This window comes from Dermatophagoides farinae, chromosome 8 (genome assembly GCF_024713945.1).
Source record: "Dermatophagoides farinae isolate YC_2012a chromosome 8, ASM2471394v1, whole genome shotgun sequence".
Lineage (NCBI taxonomy): Eukaryota > Metazoa > Arthropoda > Arachnida > Sarcoptiformes > Pyroglyphidae > Dermatophagoides > Dermatophagoides farinae.
In genome coordinates, this window is record NC_134684.1 from 2948238 (window position 1) to 2968682 (window position 20445).

Sequence of the window (20445 nt, forward strand, 5' to 3'; positions counted from 1 at the left end):
GAGAATAAATGAAATTTTTTTTTTTACTTTTTGTTTCCAAACACAATACAACTGAGCAATCTCGTCGTAATATTCTTCTTCTTCGAACATACACACAACACACACAACACACGAAAAAAAGGCAGTTAATTAATAATCAAAATATTAATACAAGAACATTCGAATAGATAAACAAACTGTAGCTATTTGCTAATGAAAATTGTTGTTGTTGTTGTTGTTATTGATGTTGATGTTGTGTTATTATTATCATCATTGTCGACTGTGTGTGTGTGTGTGTGTGTTGTGTTGTGTTGTTATTATTGCTTCTGCTGTTATTTTGTTTTTTTTTTTTATTTGTCGTTTTAGATTTTTTTTTTCTGTTCATTATCATCATCATCATTGGTTGGTTGGTTGGTTTGTTCAAATGTTTTTTTTTTTCGTTCATTTGTTTTGTGTTGTTATTTTATCATAGTGAATTTTTTTTTGATTATGTGACCATGTTTCTGGTTTATGTGTGTGTGTGTGTGCTATGTGTGTGTGTTACTCTAGTTTCATTTCTAGTATACAAAAAAAAATTCGAAGGAGGTCGTACAGGAAATACAATCATATCATATCATCAAAATGTATTATAATGATGGGTTGGGCTTAGTTTTTTTTCAACTATATATATTTTCTATATATGTGTTCTGAACTAAACGCCTTTTGTTTACAGCTACTAACCAATAGAAATTCATCATGATCTCTATTATATACATTTATTATCATTATTATCAAACAAAATGTAACTGTACTAATATCATCATCATCATTTTTATCCACTAACAAAAAAAAACGACGATTGTTGAACAAAAAAAAAATTTCTTTATACATTGAATACAATGTATACATACAGAAGCAGATGGGCAGGCAATATTTGTGAAAATTGAATGTCTGTATGTCTGTATTCGTGTAAAGCCAATGTATTATTGTTGTATTAAATACAGTGAAAGAATTCTTTTTCAATGAATTGAAATACCAAAACAAAGCCCAAAATTACAACCCCCCAATTTTTCCATCCAACACGTTTTTTTTTCTCATTGAATGCTATGTAGAAGAAGGATGCTATAATAAGTGCGAAAAAAAAAATGAAACGCATGGATGACTTGTATATATCATCATCATCATTGCCAACAACAACAACAACAACGACAAAGACATCGACATCAAAATAATCATCATTGGCAATAATAACAACAACAACAACAACAAAAATCATTTGCTTTTTGATGTTAAATAAAAAAATTGTTGTATTTGTATAAATACTGATGTTCTTTGTGTGTATCACTTTCTCTCTTTCTTTCTCTCATTCTCTTCAAATAAATCAGATAAATCGAAAATGTCAGCATAAATCATCATGGATGTTTTTTTTGTTGTTGTTGTTGTTGTGTACATCGTTTTGTCCATATTCTTTTTGTCGTAGTCGTTGTCGTCGTTGTCGTCGTCGTCGTTGAAAGTGGGAGAAATGAAAGAAAGAAAAAAATCCAAAGTCAAATTCAATGGTTAAATGAATGAATGAATAAAAAAAAAGTTGAGGGAAAAAAATTGTCGAAAACAAATGTTTAGCTTGTAATTGTTTGTCATTTGAACATCATCATCAATGATGATGATGATAATCATTATCGTTATCTTTCGTTTTTATTTTCTCGCTTCTTTATTTGGTCGAATTTCTTTTTATAGATCAAAATGTTTGCTTGGTTTTTTTTATTTATTTATTTATTTATTTATCTGTTTGCGGTTTTTTGCCGTTGTTGTTGTTGAAATGAAAACCAATCATCATCATTATTATTAACTGGCTTCTGTGGGTTTGTCATACGTATATGATGATGACCTAAACCACTGAAATTGAATCAATTTTTTTTTTGCTTATTTTTTTACAATTGAATTTAGTTTGATTGGTGTGGTTGTTTACGTGAATTTTGTATTTTGTATTTTTTTTTTAAATAGAAAGCAAAATGTTTTTCATTTTTATAAAAAAAATACAAAAGTTTTTTCCTTTTTCTTTCATCACTATTTTCTGTTGTTGTTGTTGTTGTTCTGATTGAAAAACATTTTTTTTTTGGTGTTTAGCAAACATGAAAAATTCATTTCAGCTGCTGTATTTTTTTTTTGTTGGTGGCTACACAATAATATGCATATAATATGAATAAACATGTGCCATTTGGTTTTATATGATGATGATATGCAAATCGGTAGTATTATTGTTCCAATTGTTGTCAACTGTTTATGGTAGATTTTATATTTATGGGAATGGCCATCATTTTGATGATATTTTTGTTGATTTTTCATACTTTGAAAATGTAAATTGTTTTTAATTCCGTATTATTACTCATTATCACTGGTGTTTGTTATTATTATTATTATTGGACTATTGATTGATTACAAAACAAACATCCATTAATGGCGTTTGATACACACAGATAAATACCGTTAGTTTTTTTTTCTGCAAACAAAAAATTTTTAAATTATTCAAAATAAATAAACAAATTCTGCTGCCAATTTGTTTTTGGATTTTTTTTGTTTCTTTGCTTTTGTACGTTTCAATGTGGCTATTAAGCTACAGATAATTGATCACTTGGCATTCATTTTTGGACTTTGACTTTTGAATTTTCACCAACCATCAAGAATCATGTTTGATCTTTCGACCCATACAAAGCAACACATTCACACACACACACACATACAATCCAAACAAAACAAGGCAAGACATTTTTTTCTATCTGTCTGTTTTATTTTTGGAATCAAAAATAAAGAAAAAAAAAACGTGAACAAAAATTCATTTCATTTGATTGATAGAGTGCAACTTGCATGGAAAATTGTGAACCAAAAAAAAAAAAAAAATCACACTGAACACAGAATATTATTTGTCAGCAATATCAAATTCATTAGTCATTTTTCATTTCATTTTGAAATTTGTTTTTTTCATATTCAGAATTTTCATTTCATAAGTTTTTTTTTTTGTTTTTTGAATGAAGATAAAAGAAATATTATGAATTGCATGTTAAAAAAAAAGCTGTTAATCACTTTATTATGATGATGATGATGATGATGATGGTTGTTGTTGTTGTTGTTGTTATTGTCATTTATAATCTACTCCTACGACAATTAACAATATACATCCTAAAATAAAAAAAAAAAAAATTAAACTATCCACTGTAGTGATAATTATATTCCATAGTTTCCATGTTGTTGTAGATTTTTGTTTTTTTGTTTGTTGTTGTTGTTGTTGTTGTTGTTGCTGTTGTTGTTGTTGTTCTAAAAAATCTCATATAATGTAAACACCTCCCTATTTAGTGTTAAATATTTGATAAATAAATAAATAAATGAAAAAAACTTGGCAATGATTAATGATGATGATTGCGCATCTATTAAAAGTGGATGTCAAACAAAACAAAACAAAAAACGAAATTTTTCCATTTCTCTTCATGATGAAAAAAAATTTCCAGAGTTTATGATCGATAACGAATTAGTGTTTTATATATTGCAGATTATTACAATCCACAATGTCCAAATGTTTTTTTTTTTTTTTTTTTTTTTTGGTTTTACAAATTGTTTGTATTTTATAAACACTTGAAATTTGAATCAATCAATTCAATATAAAATGATAAATAATTTATCAATAAAATCAAAAACGAAACTTTCATTTTGTTGTTATCCACGGTAATTTTTTTGATTCTTCTTATATATGGCTACTGCAGTTTATAATTGTTTGAATTGGTTCATTCATGATGATTATAGCTCATACACACACACACCCGGACTAAACAAGCCACTTGAAGTTTTAGATTTTGTTTTTTTGTTCTGTTACGAATAACATTTTTTCCATGAAAATAGTGATGAAAAAAATAAAAAAATTGATACTTGGCCATTATGTATTGTTAAACTAGGTAGAAGTTTGTAGTTTTTCTTTTTTTTTTCACCACCACCACCACTACTACTACTGCATTATTTAAGTGTATCGTTATCGATTATTATTATTATCGTTATTAATAATGAAACGCTATCATCATCATCATCATCGTTGAGTGTTGATTTGAAGTGTTCTTTTTTTTTCATTATAAATTGCAAACACACAGACATAAATAATAATAAAAAAATGGGTACTTGTAAGTGTTTAGATCCAGAAAATTTCGGTTTCGGTTTCTGTTTCTTTCTCTCTCAATGAATTGTTTGTTTGTTTCGATACTTTCAATCAATACAATACAACAACTTTGACTGGACAATAATGATATTGATGATGATGATGATGATGACAAGAGCAATTTATATCGATTCAATTGTGAATTGAATTATGAGTGAAAAAAAAGACTCGAAATGAACGGAAAAATGTTTGAATAACTTTGTTTCATTGAGATTCATTCTGTATTTTTTTTTCTCATTTTGGTTTTTCATCATAGTTTGGACATTCAGTCAAACATTTTCAACACCATGTTTTCACGATATTGGATAAGCTAATAATAATAATCATCATCATCATAATCATTGCCTGGGCAACATTTTGTTACTTGGCAACGTATCTGTAGAATTGTATAAATTATTCGACTGTCTCAGGTGTTAGAATACATCTTCAAGTGTATATGCTGGTGCTGTTTTTTTTTTTTTGGAATTTTCAATTTTGAATTGTGAATTCACAATTCAATCTCGGTTGTGTGTGTGTGTGTGAATGAATGAATCAGTGAATCAATGGATTAAAATTGTTTGTATCTTACATATAGAAACAAATGGTGTGAATTGAAATAAAGTGAAAATGAGAATATTACAAAAATAAATGAATGAATGAAATGAAGTGATTCACAATTTTCTCCATTACCACCAACATATTTGGCTTTTGTCACATTTATTATTTACTAAATGTCCATAATTTTGGTCAATTTATTTGATTGATTGATTGCATGATTGATTACCAACCACACACACACACACACACACACACACACACACACACACCAGTTAATTTTGCCTCTTCAGGGGGTTCAGATTTTGGTCCCATGAGTGTCATTAACACACACACACACATGGAGAAAAAAAAACGGCTGGACACTTAATATCACTCTCCAATAATAACAACAAAAACGAAAAAAAACATTTACCGCCACAATATAAACTTGCGGAAAATTTCCCAAGAATATATTGGTCATTCATTCATTTATTTATTTAAATGTAAAATTCGTTTCTCTTCTGAACGATTATTATTTGTATTGAGGAAAAAAATTAATAAATACTAAGCGGCACACGTAAAAATTCAAACAGAAAATAAAACAACACACCTTTCCACCCACACACACACACACACACACACACACTGATAGAAGCATTTAAAACTTATGAAAAATTTTTTATATTTTCATTCAAATGCGGAAAAAAAATCTTTAAAAAGCTTAAAAATTTCACATGATCTCACTTAACACAAAACCTATCCCCACCCGCCCCAAACAAAGGATTAGTTTATATCAATATTTATGGGATTTATAAATACTGATCGATCATTTTCAAAAGAAAAAAATGAATGAATGAATGAATAAACAAATAAATGGTCGAAATAAACAAACAAAATGAAACAAAAACACCAAAAAAAAATCATTGATGAGAGTCGGAAATTCTTTCGGTGAATTTTTGTGATTTCCAAGAAAACCAAAAAAAAAGTCGAGATGTTTATATTGAATGAAAAAGTGAGAAACCGATAAAGTTAGTCGACCCAAGAGACTTGATTGAAATAAAAACTTACTAAACGTTCATTTCCGTGCCACACACACACGCACACACACACACAAACAGCAGCTAATTTTATCAATGACATCTCGATTGACAGGTGACAATTTTGTACTAAGTTAAAAGTCAATTTTTTTTTCTCTGTGCAATCACTGTTTCTTGTGTTGATCATCGATCAAATGTATTGACAATTTTGATTGATCATTGTATTTTTCAATGGTCAATATCTTTGTTTGTGTATCTGATTAGATATAAACTTTTTTGTGACAAACAGAAACCACACACAGATACACACAAACAAAAAAAAATTTAATTAAACAAAAAATCAAGTTCAAAGAATCTTGGTTTCCAAAAAAAAAAAAAAATTATTCATTGTCATTGTGATCATGTGATTGATTCAATTCTGTTATTAGTCTCAATTACAACAAATTGATCAAACACACACACACACACACACACACAATAGACTAAACACTGATTTTTCTCAATGATCAATGGTAACGAAAAAAAAATTTACCGACAATAAAAAAAAGACTAGATTCAAGAACAGAATGATTAAAAAAAAATCTCCCCACATGAAGGAATATATATGGCTTAATCATTTGGCTGAAAATTTGAAAACTATACGGTTAATTGCACAGATGATGACAATCATCATTGGTAATATATACAATGACAACAACAACAACAACAACAACAACAACAACGACTACGAAGAAGAAATCCACAGTGAATAATAATGACAATCATTGTGTGGTAATTTTTTATTTCTCTCTCTCTCTCTCTTCATTTCTGTGGTTTGGTTTGTTCATTGTGTGTGTGTGTTCTTCTCTTTTTAGGTCCAGGTCCTAGGGACCAGGGTTTTTTTCCGCATTTGTATGTGAGTTCTTTTTTTTTCTCATTATAATAATAATAATAAGCCTCTTTCTGATAGTTTTCAATACATGTATGTTCATTATTATCATTATTATGTCAATGTTAATTGTGTGTTTAATAAACATGTTTTTTTTTATATTCCATTTTCAATCCTTCAGTTTTTTTTTGGGGGGAAGATTTGGATATGAATTTCTGGTTTTTTTCCTGTTGTTGCACATTGGTGATCCAACTGGATCATTTCATGAAAAAAATGGTTAGAAAATCGATCATCATTCTAATAATAATAATAATAATTGATCGATCAAATTTTTGAAGCTAAACTTGATTGAATCATAAATTTTTGTCGTATTATTCATTGTTATTATATTTGCGGCTATTTAATAAATAAATTCAATATATATAAAATGGAAATGAAAACAAAACAAAACAAAACAAAATGAACGATTGTATTGAATATTTTCAATTGAAATGAATATGGTTCGATTAGCCAATTGTTATTTTGTTGTTTGTGTGGTTTTTGTTTCCATAATACTGGTGTTTGTGTGTTTGTGTGTGTGTGTACGGTATACCGAAAAATTTTTCAATCGATTCGTTTAATTTGTCGGTATATATCGCTTTTAATTCAAAAAAAAAAAAAAAAAAATTCAGGTTTGTGTGTGGCGGCTTGTGTTGTTTAGGCGGATTTATTTATTTGAAATTTATTATTGTTCCACTGTGTGTGTGTGTGTTTATTCGATGATGATGATGATGATTTGTATTTGGTAGCTAAATATTTTCATTGTTATAATAGTTGATCCAAATGAACTGAATCAAAAAAATACGGTTGACCTGTGCACACACACACACACACACACACACACACAGTACATTAGATTTTCAACGTCGTTTTTAACGTGTTGTGTTTACTGTATTTTTTTTTCTTCATGGTCATCAATATGAGATCTAACTCAATCAATGTTGGTTGCGTTAGATCCATATCCAGAGAAACAGCTAAATCATTTACCAACAACAAAAAAAAGGAGAAAGAAAATAAAACCTTCATGCTATAGATTCACCAGTGTTTATGAATTAATCTTTGATGGTGGTGGTAGTTGATGATGAAAACAACAAAACAACAAAACTAATAGACCAAATAGACCACACCAAGAGGATTAATATGTAGTTTTCTTTTCTTTTCTTTTTTTTCTCATCTGATATATATAATAATGAAAATGAACAAGAAAAAAAATGAAACCAAAATATTATGAACTAAGGTTTTTGTTATATAGTTATTGTAATGATAAAATACGAAATGAAAATGTTTCCATAAGCCAAACAAATAAAAGATTTAGGATTTTTTTTTTCTTTTTCCTTTCTCTCTGTATATAGTCTACATGTCCGTGGCTAGATATATAGTGTACCACAGGATCACAGAGACCACCAGATATTCAGGAAAAAAAACCGATTGAATGAATGAATGAATTACAAAAAATCCAAAGTGTGAAAAAAAGATTATATTTATATTTGAAACTATAAAAAAAAAAATTTTTTTTTTTTGTTGTCACAGTTAACATAACCAATGAATTCAATGATGCAGAAATTGTTTTTCACCATTATCATCAACATTTGTCAATTTAATTTCAATTTGATGATTCTGGTCATCATCATCATCATAATCATCATCATTGGCAACAGTAGTAGCAATCAGCCATCGATCAAATATCTTCAGGCAATATTCTTGTGATTATAGTTTTAGTTTGATTTCTTATTCCTTTTTTTTGTTTGTTTGTTCACGTTACATCAAATAGCAAACGCCACACACACACACACACATACATTGGATTTATTCATTTTCAATATGTTTATCCATTATTGTGTTATTAAAGGAAACAAAACAAAATAAAAAAACTTTACATTCATTTGAATTCAATCGTTGTTTGTATTTATATCTGATTTTTTTTTTTGATAATGGTATGATCCAAATTTTTAACTACCGATTACCCGACATTTTTCACTCATACACACAGAATGCAATGTTTAGTTGATGAGAATTGTTTGTTGTTGTTGTTTTTTTTGCATTATTGTTGTTGTTGTTGACATTCTTGGAATTCTTTGCAGAATATTTATTGTATTGGCAATTTTTTTTTTAGGTGTCAAATGCATCTATATTACATGCAGGTATACTAAACAACATCAGAATGATGATGTGGATGATGATGATGATAATAGAACAAATCAGAATAAATTATTCATCACACATCACATACACTAGGCAATGTTTATTCAGCCATAATAATCAAATGAAAAAGAAAAATTGATGAAACAATTTCTAGCGACAATAACTTGACAACAAATCGAATGACAAATAAAAAAATGAATGAATGAAAATTACAATCATTTACAAATGAATGATTTTCATAACATTTACACCACATGATATTGATTGCTAAATCAAAAAAAAAGAAAAAAATTGTACAAGTGTAACTGTAATCAAATTTAATGATGTTAGCAGATTCATATCATGTGTAAATTTACCAATTGGCAACAAAAAAAAATGATTTGTTTCGATTGTTGATAATGTGCAAACATTTGGATTTTTGTTTTGTTTTTACTGTTCAGTAAATTTTCTTTTTCAATGTGTGTCTGTGTGTGTGCGTGCATGAATTTTGTTTACTTTTGTTGCAGTATCATTGAATCCATGAAGAATATTTTTTTGGTGGTAGTAGGCTATTGTTAAAAAAAAAAAGAAAAAGAGAAAAAAAATTGAAAGAATTGATTAATTGGGCGTGTGGATAATCAATTTTATTCATATCTATCAATAGTCATACCATTATATATTAATATTATCATCATCTCAATGATTTGTAATCATCATCATCATCATCATTGACAAATTCAATTTGAATTGAAGTAGAAAAAAAACCAAACGAACAATGAATTTTTTTTCCACCAAATGTTTGCCCATTTTGTTTGTGAATGTCAAATGTTCATTTACATAGACAACAACATACAAACACCACTTACACTTGCCATATTACATATAACATCCAATTGAAATGATGAACCAAACAACAACAAAAAAAACGACTCATATGGATCGTTCGTTTTTTTCCATTCTGGTCTTTGTCATTGTTGTTGCTGCTGCTGCTGTTATTATTATTGTACAAATGAAATTCTTCAATTCATTGAATCCACCGTAGATTGAATGGTAAAAAGCAAAAAAAAAAAATATTTAATTTTGACATCACAAATTGACTGACTGGCATGGTATTGTATTGTACATATGTGTGTATGTGTGTGTGTTTATTGCACGTGCCATGAGAAATTTGAATTGAATTGAAATGAAGAAAAAATTTTGGAACAATCAAAACGTGTGTGCCATATGTGTTTTTTGTGTGTGTGTGTGTGTGTGTGTATGTGTGAACATTAATTTTATTCTTTAAGTAATGTGTGAAAGAATTAGATGAGAGAATTTTTGTTGGTTGTCTCCCTTTTGACATATTATATTATATATATTATTGACATTTATAGCTGTTGTAATAATAAAATGATGATGATGATGATGACAATCAAAAATCCACTTGAAAAAAAACAAGAATAATATTGGTCCATTTTTTGTCAGGAGAACAAAACAGAAAACAATGACAGAATTTTTTGAGAATTCATTTATTTTTTTTTCTATTTTGACATTACCAGAATCGATTGAACAGAACAGAGTTACTTTCCATTATATGATCAATGAAACAATGGGCGCCAAAGGGAATTTAAAATTTTGCCGTTTGCATGATGTGCCATCTATTGATGGGAATTGATGATATTTATTATCGATATTTTGAATCAATTTTTTTGTTTTGTTTCATATATGATACATTACCAGAAAATAATTGTTCCATTGCCGTGATAATTAAATAGTTCGTTGTTAGAGTCCTTTGATATCGACTCGCCAAAAGATGCATAATATTTTTATAGATCAAAATAGAAATGAAAAATTTTTTTTTTCTTACTCATTCTCTCTATGTTGAATTCAAACGAGAAGAAAAGAAAAATTTTTCCATTTTTATTCGGGCCATGAATATTAATTTAAAAAAAAATCGTTTCGAACGGCCAATATTATGCAAATTTTGACGAAGCGATTCAAGGTTTCAAATTTCAAGTTTTTTTTTCTCTGCAATAAATTCTGCTAACTGTAGATGATGATAATGATGATTATCGAAATGGGAACAAGTTGAAAAAAACGACCAGTGAAAAATTTACCGTTAAGGTTTTTTTTGTAGCGTAAAAAAAACAAAATTCAGTCCAATGAATTCATATGACACACACCGCACACACACTATAATCATCATCATCATCATCATCATGATCATAGTCTTAAAACATCATCATTGTATGATGGCAAGAATGAGAATGAATGCAGATCCAGAAAAAAAAACATTGAAACATTATGGATATATAAACAGGTTTGACTTACCAATTTGATTTGAGTTTGGTATTTGGTTGGCTGGTTGGTTGGTTGATGGTTGTAAATGAGATTACTTACTATAGTCAAGGCAAAAAAAAAAATTTTTATTTGTCTCAAACCGATCCCGATGACAACGATGATTGTTGATAATAATAATAACAATAATATAAATGGATAGGCAACAAGGCAATATATTTTTTTTTGTCGTTGTTGTCTTGTTCCCGAACGCTTATCTCGACGGATATATAAATATTAGAGACGAGATCATCTTTTACACACACACACAAACCGTGTGTTTAAATATGTTGCAATAATCAGTAAAAAAAAACCATATAATAATAATCCAAACATTGGATGATTGTCACCAACCGTTTTTGTCATCATCATCATCATCATCATCATCATCATAGGTTTAGTAGTTTGATTTTTGGTTGTTTGGTTATTTTGAAACAACTAACCGACCGATCCAATTGGCCATAGTAATAGTGAAATGAAATAAAAAAAAAATAGTGCAATCAAATGCCATTATTTGATTAGTCGGTTTGATGATGATGACGATGATGGTGATGGTGATGGTGATGTGGTTGTCACCGGGAACTATTATCATCATCATCATCTTATGGTTATTTATATGACTGTTTGTGGTTGGTGACAATATTTACATTTGAACGTAATATATTCATGTTTTGTAGTGTTGTCGTATAGTAGTATATACCATTGATATCAATATGGATCAGTATCATTTATTGGTTTATTTATGTATTAACTAAATATATAAATAAAATGGTATCTGGAACATGTATGGTATGCACAAATATTATAATAATGCACATGGCCTACATGCATGAAATTGTATGTGTTTTGTTTTATCTTTTATTTTTTTTTTTTTTTTTTTGTTACATATTTCAAACTATAATCCATTAATCGATAATGATGGTGAATGGAGATGTATTCGATAATTTTAGACATTGTTGTTGTTGTTGTTGATTATTTTCATTTCATTCAATTGATCTGTTTTATCTTTCATTTTTTTTTGTGCATTCAATATCAATCCTAACATTGTGTAATGATTACCATTCCATTATCGTTCATATTGTTGACATAAGCTCCATAAGGTGTGTCCCACATGCATGTATGCATGTATTTAATGGTACAACCTCGAAACGTTTATTTTACTGATAAGGAATTTCAAGTGAAAGTTCTTTTGATGATGTATAAATTGAATTGATATGTGGTATCTAAGCAACCAATCAATTTCCATCAGCTAACAAACACCTATTGTATTTGGTATTTTCATTTTCGTTGTAGTTCAAATATTAGAAATTTTTTTTTTCTTTATAATACAAGAGAATTGTTTGAAAAAGATTGGGATGACTAAAAAAACTGCCAAAAAATCAACCGAAAATCAAACAAAAGGAATCAAAAAAAAAAAATTAACCTAAATTATTTGAGTGTCTAGCCAATATTGTTGTGTCTGTTTTGTTGTTGTTGTTGTTGTTGTTGTTAGTTTGATTTCATTAATCTAATCAATTTCACAATATCTATAATGAGGAGATTAAGATCAAATAGAAAAAAAATTGAATCAATCAAAAATGAACAAACAAACTAATAAATTGATTTTCACTTCAAAACCAAAATGTCCGTTTTACACACACACACACACACCAAATTGCAATTGATTTGAATTGTGATCAATACATTGATTATTGTAATCTTTAACATAATATTTTTCGAGGAATTATGTTGATTTTTGGTTATAGTTAGCATATTGATTAGAGCCATTTTTTCCATTGATTATCCATGTGTTTTTTTTAAACTATCATTGAAGCACAGTCAATATTTTTTTCATATCATATTGATGTGTGGCTATATAAAATAACAAATCATTTGTTTTTCAATTTGATTCATTTTTTTATTATTATTATTGTTTTTCATGGCAGATTGGAATTTTTTTGTTTTCAAATTCAATTTGTTCAATTTAACGATAATAGATGGCGTGAAAGTCGACGGTTTAAATTTTTAGATTCCCAAATTCTTGAAAACTATTTTTTTTTTTTTTTTGAAATTGCATTAATCGTTACTTTCATATTATATAACTAACCAACCTAAATTCTCTAAATTATTCTATATTGTTCATAGAGATAGACGTCATATCAGTGTTTGTATTACATAAAATAAATGTTTATTTTTAGAATAAATTCATTGGCAATTGTCTGGAATCGATTTTGATCACTGATCATGATGATGACGATGATGATGATTGGATAATAACACAAGTCAATACAGCTATCATTTCAAGTTCAACTACTGTTTTTTGTTTGTTTCAGTCTTTCTATGTGAATTCTTAATGAAATAAAGATAAAGCACGTGTGTGTGTGTGTGCATTGTTCATTGTGTATTATATACAATGAACAATGCACAGAATTTTTCTTTCTTCTTTTCCACTTTGGTATTATACTTCATTTCTAGCCATGAAAATGATATCATCATCATCATCATTATTATCAGAATCGGTTGGCGTTTCAAGAATCATACGATTCTGTCTGGCCAATAATGGTGGTGGGGGGTGGTGGTAATGAATCTTTTTCATTGACAAAACCATATCAAATATCTGTTCATGAATTATATATCATATATACCACTATTATATATGTTGTAATGAATTTTTCTTTTCTTTTTTTTTACTTTTGTATGAATTATTCCACTACAACTGAATTTTATTTGAAATGTTCGATGATATTATTCAATATCACATAGCGATATGATGGAGACGTCGCAGAATCAAGAATCGGATACAACTACCACATTATCCGTGCGGTATTTGTGTGTGTATGTATCGAGTCAAGTCGAGCCCGAATATATTGTCTATGATGATTACCGAAAATGTGTGTATTTGATTTGGTATATGTGTCTGTTTATGATATTCTGATATCGTTTATTTTATGCATTGTCACATACCAACCGCTGTTTTTTTCAGACAAAAAAAAATAATAATAATAATGACGATGATTAAAACTTTGTCAATCATTCAATCATTCGATATTTAATTCCATTCAACTAACAAAAAATCACAACCAAACAAATTCCATGACAGATCCTGTGATTTATTAACAACAACAACAACAACAACGACAACAACAACAACGAATACATCTACAACGATATATTCTACAATTGAAAATTGTTAATGATTGAAAATTTTTCTAATCATTGAATTATTTGTAACATCATCATCATCATAATCATGTTGTTGATCTATTTATCCTTGTCAATGTTATTATTACAGTGGCCATTTTTATTGCCAACATTTATATCATCATATCAAATCAAGAATAAATTCATACCATCCTTATTATTATTATTATTATTTACTATTATTATCTGATCAATATATTTATTGATTTATTGCCGTTTTTCACACACACACACACAAACACACACATAGACACACACACATTTATACCATCATTATCATACAAAAAAAAAGAATGAATTCTGAAAAATTCTGAAATATGATTCTGAAAAAAGAGAAAAAAAAATTTAAATATTAATTGAGTGCCTCGATTTTATATTTTTTTTTGTCCCAATTTCTAAAAAAATTTCATTTATTAAAACACACACACACATAGACAGATACATAGACACACAGAGACATCTTTATATTTTTATTCATTGTTTTTTGACTTGTTTGTTTGATTGTTCATTTGATCGATTTCATCATCATCATCATCATGTCAGTATATTCAACTGTTCCAAATTCAAAAATTTTTTTCAAACAAATTACCGATAGCAATAGTAGTGATCATCAACATAATTTTTTCAACAATAATTTTAATAATGGATTCATGATAAATTTAAACCAAATTAATGGTAATTCTACGATGATTTCCACTTCGAACAACCATGCAGTGGCCAATGATTCATCATCATTAAATCGAGAGGTTATTTTCTGTTTTCTGTTGTTTTTTTTTTCTTCATTGCTTGTTCATTCCATATATATTCAAATGAATTTTTTTTTTCTTCTTCTCTTGACATAGGAATTTCATATTGCATTGACACCGCCAAATACACCAACACATGGTGTAATAATCAATACTACTGGACCACCAGATGATGAACCATTACAAACGGAAGCGGATGATGATGATCCATTTGGACAACCACGAGCATTTATTCTGATCAATAATAGTGATTCAACACAATCAACACCATCGGATTTACGATCACTATGTGATACACCAGATTCACAAGAACCATGGAATCTACCACAATTATCACAATCTAGTGGTCCTAAATGGAATGGTAATTATTGTATAATTTAATTTAGTTTTACAAAATACAAAAAAAAACATTACTTTATTTTTAAAACGCCCAATCAGCAACAAGGATTCCCACTACTAAATGTTTAGAGGTTATTTTTGGGTTTAAAAAAAAATAATGTACGCGTAGATTTATTGTTCCTTGTTTTGCTTTAGTTAGTTAGAAAGCAGAAAAGAATATCGGGTATAGAATGTAGTCTTTTTTATGCCATTTTTTTCGTTTTATTGTTTTTACCATTTGAATTACCGGTGCCTTTGGCATTTTTGAATTTTATTCTGTATTCGTAGTGAATGATGAAATGTGTTGCAATGCAGTATATATATATATTCTAAACATAATACCCCGATACCCGATTATATAGCGTATCGCTAACAGATTTATATACACGAATCTATCTATATCTTTATGACGCTAAGCATTTTGTGATTACACTCTACACACTTTTTTTTCATTGCTAGATCTAGCTCAGCATACGTTGATGCAGCTTTTGCATCCAATAGATGGTGCAGTCATTCAATAGAACATAGAAAGGATTTAAATTCAAATATTTTTCGAATTTTGATAGTGACACACGTGATTTTCATTTTGTGTACATGTATTAGTATGAGTATGATGATGAGTATTTGATGAGTATGATTATATATGAGTATTATTTTTATCAATTCTAATCTAATCATCATCATCATTTTTGATTTGATTCTGAATTCGAATTTGAATTCGAATCATTTTCATTTCATTGTTTGTTCATTCATCATCATCATTTCATTAGTGATTTTGTTTAACAAAAATAAACAAAGAAAAAAAATGCCAAACGAACAAGAAAGAGCACGTAGGCATGAATATATGCGTGCTTATCGCGCCAACCAAAAAGATTCCTGTTACAAGAATGAAGTAGAAAGTCGATTTGGAAGAGTTGTTATTCTCGCTTCCTCCTTTGAAGGTAGTGCTCGAATTATCATGACGCTATGGCTATTGTTGCAAAGTATGGTTTCTCAGAATTATTCATAACCATGACTGCAAACACGGAATGGCGTGAAATTATCGAAAATTTGCATCCAAATCAAACTGCTTTTGAACGACCAGATTTGATTGATAGAGTTTTTAAAAAAAAAACTTAATCATCTGATGGAAATCATATACAAAAAGGCATATTTCGGTAGATGTCAAGCCTATGTCTATACAATTGAATACCAAAAACGTGGATTGTATTGTTGGTTAATAGATGCGGATAAACTTGACATAGTGGAAAATATTGACCGATACATTTCGGCTCAAATCCCAACTGACAATCCAGATTATGAGTTTGTCAGAGAAATTGTTCTGAAGCATATGATACACACATGTATGCCTAATTGTTGTCTCGAAGAAGACAGCGAATATAATAAAAAATTTCCAAAGCCCTTCGAGGCTGAAACAGTGATTGAAAACGATGGTTATACTGCTGTACTGGGCTGATCCTTCAATTTCCTTTAATTTATATCAATAAAATAATTTAATAATTCACTGTTGTTGTTGTTGTTTATCTTTTTGTCATTTACCCAAAAAAAAATAGAATTGGATTACAAAAGAAAATTAGTTCATATCACCATCATTGTATTAAAATTGATAGCCATTCTATTATTATTGTATTCATTCATTTGTTCATTGGAATTATTGAGTACATCATTTCGTTTACTTGGTGCACGTGTGATTGGAAATTTTTTCCAAGATAATGAATTATTACAGAATCCTATTGTTGGCCTAATGATTGGTGTATTGGTCACCGTATTAGTACAATCATCATCAACATCAACATCGATCGCTGTTACTATGGTTGCATCAAGAAGTATGTTTGAAACAGTAAACATTCATTCATAATTAAATGTCATCATCATTAACCTAATTGAATTTATTTATTTTTTATCTGATATATTCAATTAATATTAGTTATTCATGTACGTCAAGCAATACCAATTATGATGGGTGCAAATATTGGCACATCGGTTACGAATACAATTGTATCATTAATGCAATCGGCTGATCGTGATGAATTTGGACGTGCATTTGCTGCCGCAACCGTACATGATATGTTTAATTGGTTAACTGTAATGGTTTTATTACCAATTGAAATGACTACACATTATTTGGAACGTCTTACAACGTTTATGGTTGAAAAATTTTCTGGTGAACTACAACAAGGATAAAATGGCAAATCATCAATTTCTTAATCATTTAACAAAACCATTGACTAGTCGTATTATACAGGTTAGTATATAGAATTTCAATAATTTTTTTTTTGTTTTGTTTCGTATTGACTATCGTTTGTTCATCAATAATAATAATAATAATAATAACCAGATTGATAAAGATCTATTGGAAGAGATGGCATATGGTAATCATAGTGCATTGGATCCGAATCGTCATCTATTGATTCGTTGCTGTAGTTCGAAGAATCTTCCATGTTACCGGAAATGTAAATTTAAAAAAAAAATTTTTATTTCATTTTAATTAATATATAAAACATTTCTCTTCGTTTAGGCTCATTATTTGGTTGGCTTAGTTTTGCCGATACGCCTACCGGTTTGATATTACTTGCTATTTCCATTCTGGTTCTGTGCCTTTGTCTAATGTTATTGGTTAAAGTTCTTAATTCCATGTTAACGTCAGTATATAATTGATTAATGTTTATATTAATATAATTCGTACTAATGATAAATTTTCTATAAAATCAAATAGGGGCCAAATAGCAAAATTAATTAAACGTACCATGAATCGTACATATGCATTTCCATATTCATTGATTGCCGATTATTCAGCCATTTTAGCTGGCTGTATACTTACCATATTGGTACAATCATCATCGATATTCACATCGGCATTAACACCATTGGCCGGTATTGGTATCATTTCATTGGAAAAAATTTATCCATTAACATTGGGTGCAAATATTGGTACAACAACTACTGGTATATTGGCAGCATTAGCTGCTGATCCGAATCGTTTACATGATACAATGCAAATTGCTCTTTGTCATCTATTTTTCAATATTTCTGGAATATTATTATTCTATCCAATACCATGTATGCGTATACCGATTCCATTGTCACGAATGTTAGGACATATTACAGCCAAATATCGATGGTTCTCCATATTCTATTTATTAATGATGTTCTTCATGCTTCCACTTATTGTTTTCTCATTATCGACATTGGGTTCGTTCGCAATGTTGATCATTGGCATACCATTTTTATTATTGGTCATGATTATCGTTGCAATCAATTTAATTCAACATCATCTTCCACATTGGCTTCCATCATGGTTAAAAAATTGGCGATTCTTGCCACTATGGATGCGATCATTAGATCCATTAGATCGACTTATAACACGTTTAAGTAAACAATTTGGATGTGCAAATTGTTGTGCTACAAGTGGCCAATTACAACATATGCGATTTGAACGTGGCCATGATGGAACCAAATTATTGGGTCATCATTCTGATACACATCATTCAAGGCTACATATATTGGGTGCAATGTATCGTTCCAATAGTGAACAACATTTAAGCGATAGTCTTCTAATTGAACAACATCGACATCATCGTCATCATCAAACATATGATCGGCCAAGTGTTCCGGAAACAATTAAAAGAGTGATATCGAAATTAGCTAAAGCAAGTCAAATTAATTCAAGTCATCAAAATATTAGTAGTAGTGGTGGTGGTGGTGTTGGAAACAACATAAATCGTCGACATCGATATAGTAATGGTTGGCAACAACCATCAACAACAACAACAACGACCACAGATGATTCACATCCGAATTGGTCATTATTTAATTCACATACAGTACATGCCGGATCTCAAGTACATCGTTATCATTATCCTAGTTCACCATTTTCACGTGCTAGCACACAGATGGAATATATTACTAGAAGAAATATTGATCATTCAACGGATCAAACTATTATTCCATTGCCATCATCATCACCACTATCATCATCAATACCACTAGAATCAACAACAACAACAACAACATCATCATTATTATCACCAAATAATGATCCATTGGCCACAGTGGACGAAACAAAAATTCTTTGAATGTTTTCAACTTATATAAATGAATACAAAAACAAATCAACTGAATCCAAATCATCGTCATCATCATCAACAACAACAACAACAACAACATGAACAGATGAAATTTTTTATTTTTTAAAATTTCAAAAACAAAAAAATTAAATTTAAATTAAAAATTTGGCTGTTTCCAATGTGATAAAATTTGGCTCTCTTTATCTCTCACCCCTTGTTTGGTAGAATCCATCATGAGTTCTATCACTAAGAAAAAAAAAATTTTTTTTTGGATATTTTTCTAACCCAACAATCATCTAGTCACATTTTTTTCTGTTTCTGTCTGTGTAATCAAATCATTTGAATATTATTGTAAATATAACTCTCTTTTTTTTGTCAGCAAACAAAAAAAAATCAATTTATTAATTTGAATACAATCGATTGATTATCGATTATTCTTGCATTCATAATATTCACAGCAACATTTATTCATGTTCAAAAAAAAAAAAAAAAAAAAAAAACAACAGACAAACATTATCTCAAATACACGGCTACAAATTAAAATTTATAAATGGAATAAGTTTCGAATGAATTGTTGAATTGATTTTTTTTGTTGTTGTTGTTGTTGTTCTGTTTTGTTTTCTTACATCTTTGTATTCTCATTATATATTTGTGTTTTTAGCTGTGATATTTTATAATTTGATTGCTTGATATTTTCTCTGTATTCTGGTTTGTGTATATTTGGTCAGTGATACAGACAGACATAACTACTGGATAAAATGTTTATTTTTTTCCATTATCCGTTTGTTATTATAGGTTAATTAAATAAATTGTAATGTAATATTCTGAATTATGATTCGTAATGGAAATTTTTACTAATTTAAAGAATTTATTTTGATATATGAAATAAAAATCGAAAGAAAGAAAATATCTGAATTTTTAATTTTATTTTTAGCCACTGGATGGCTCTGGTTCAATTCATTGATTTAAATTTTAAAATTTTTTGAAAATGAAAAAAAAATCTTTTTCCAATTTGGCAAAA

At 28.7% G+C, this 20445-nt stretch overlaps 1 protein-coding gene across 1 annotated transcript; it reads left to right on the top strand.

The window, feature by feature from the left end:
* Positions 1-13510: 13510 nt before the first annotated feature.
* On the top strand, positions 13511-20331 carry LOC124496167 (sodium-dependent phosphate transport protein 2C). The gene is given in 9 exon segments (XM_047059658.2): positions 13511-13610; positions 13796-14979; positions 15076-15340; positions 16911-17183; positions 17285-17523; positions 17525-17602; positions 17696-17810; positions 17876-17999; positions 18074-20331. Coding segments are annotated over 8 exon segments (2664 nt in total). The 5' UTR covers positions 13511-13610; positions 13796-14769; the 3' UTR covers positions 19434-20331.
* The last annotated feature ends 114 nt before the right edge of the window (positions 20332-20445 follow it).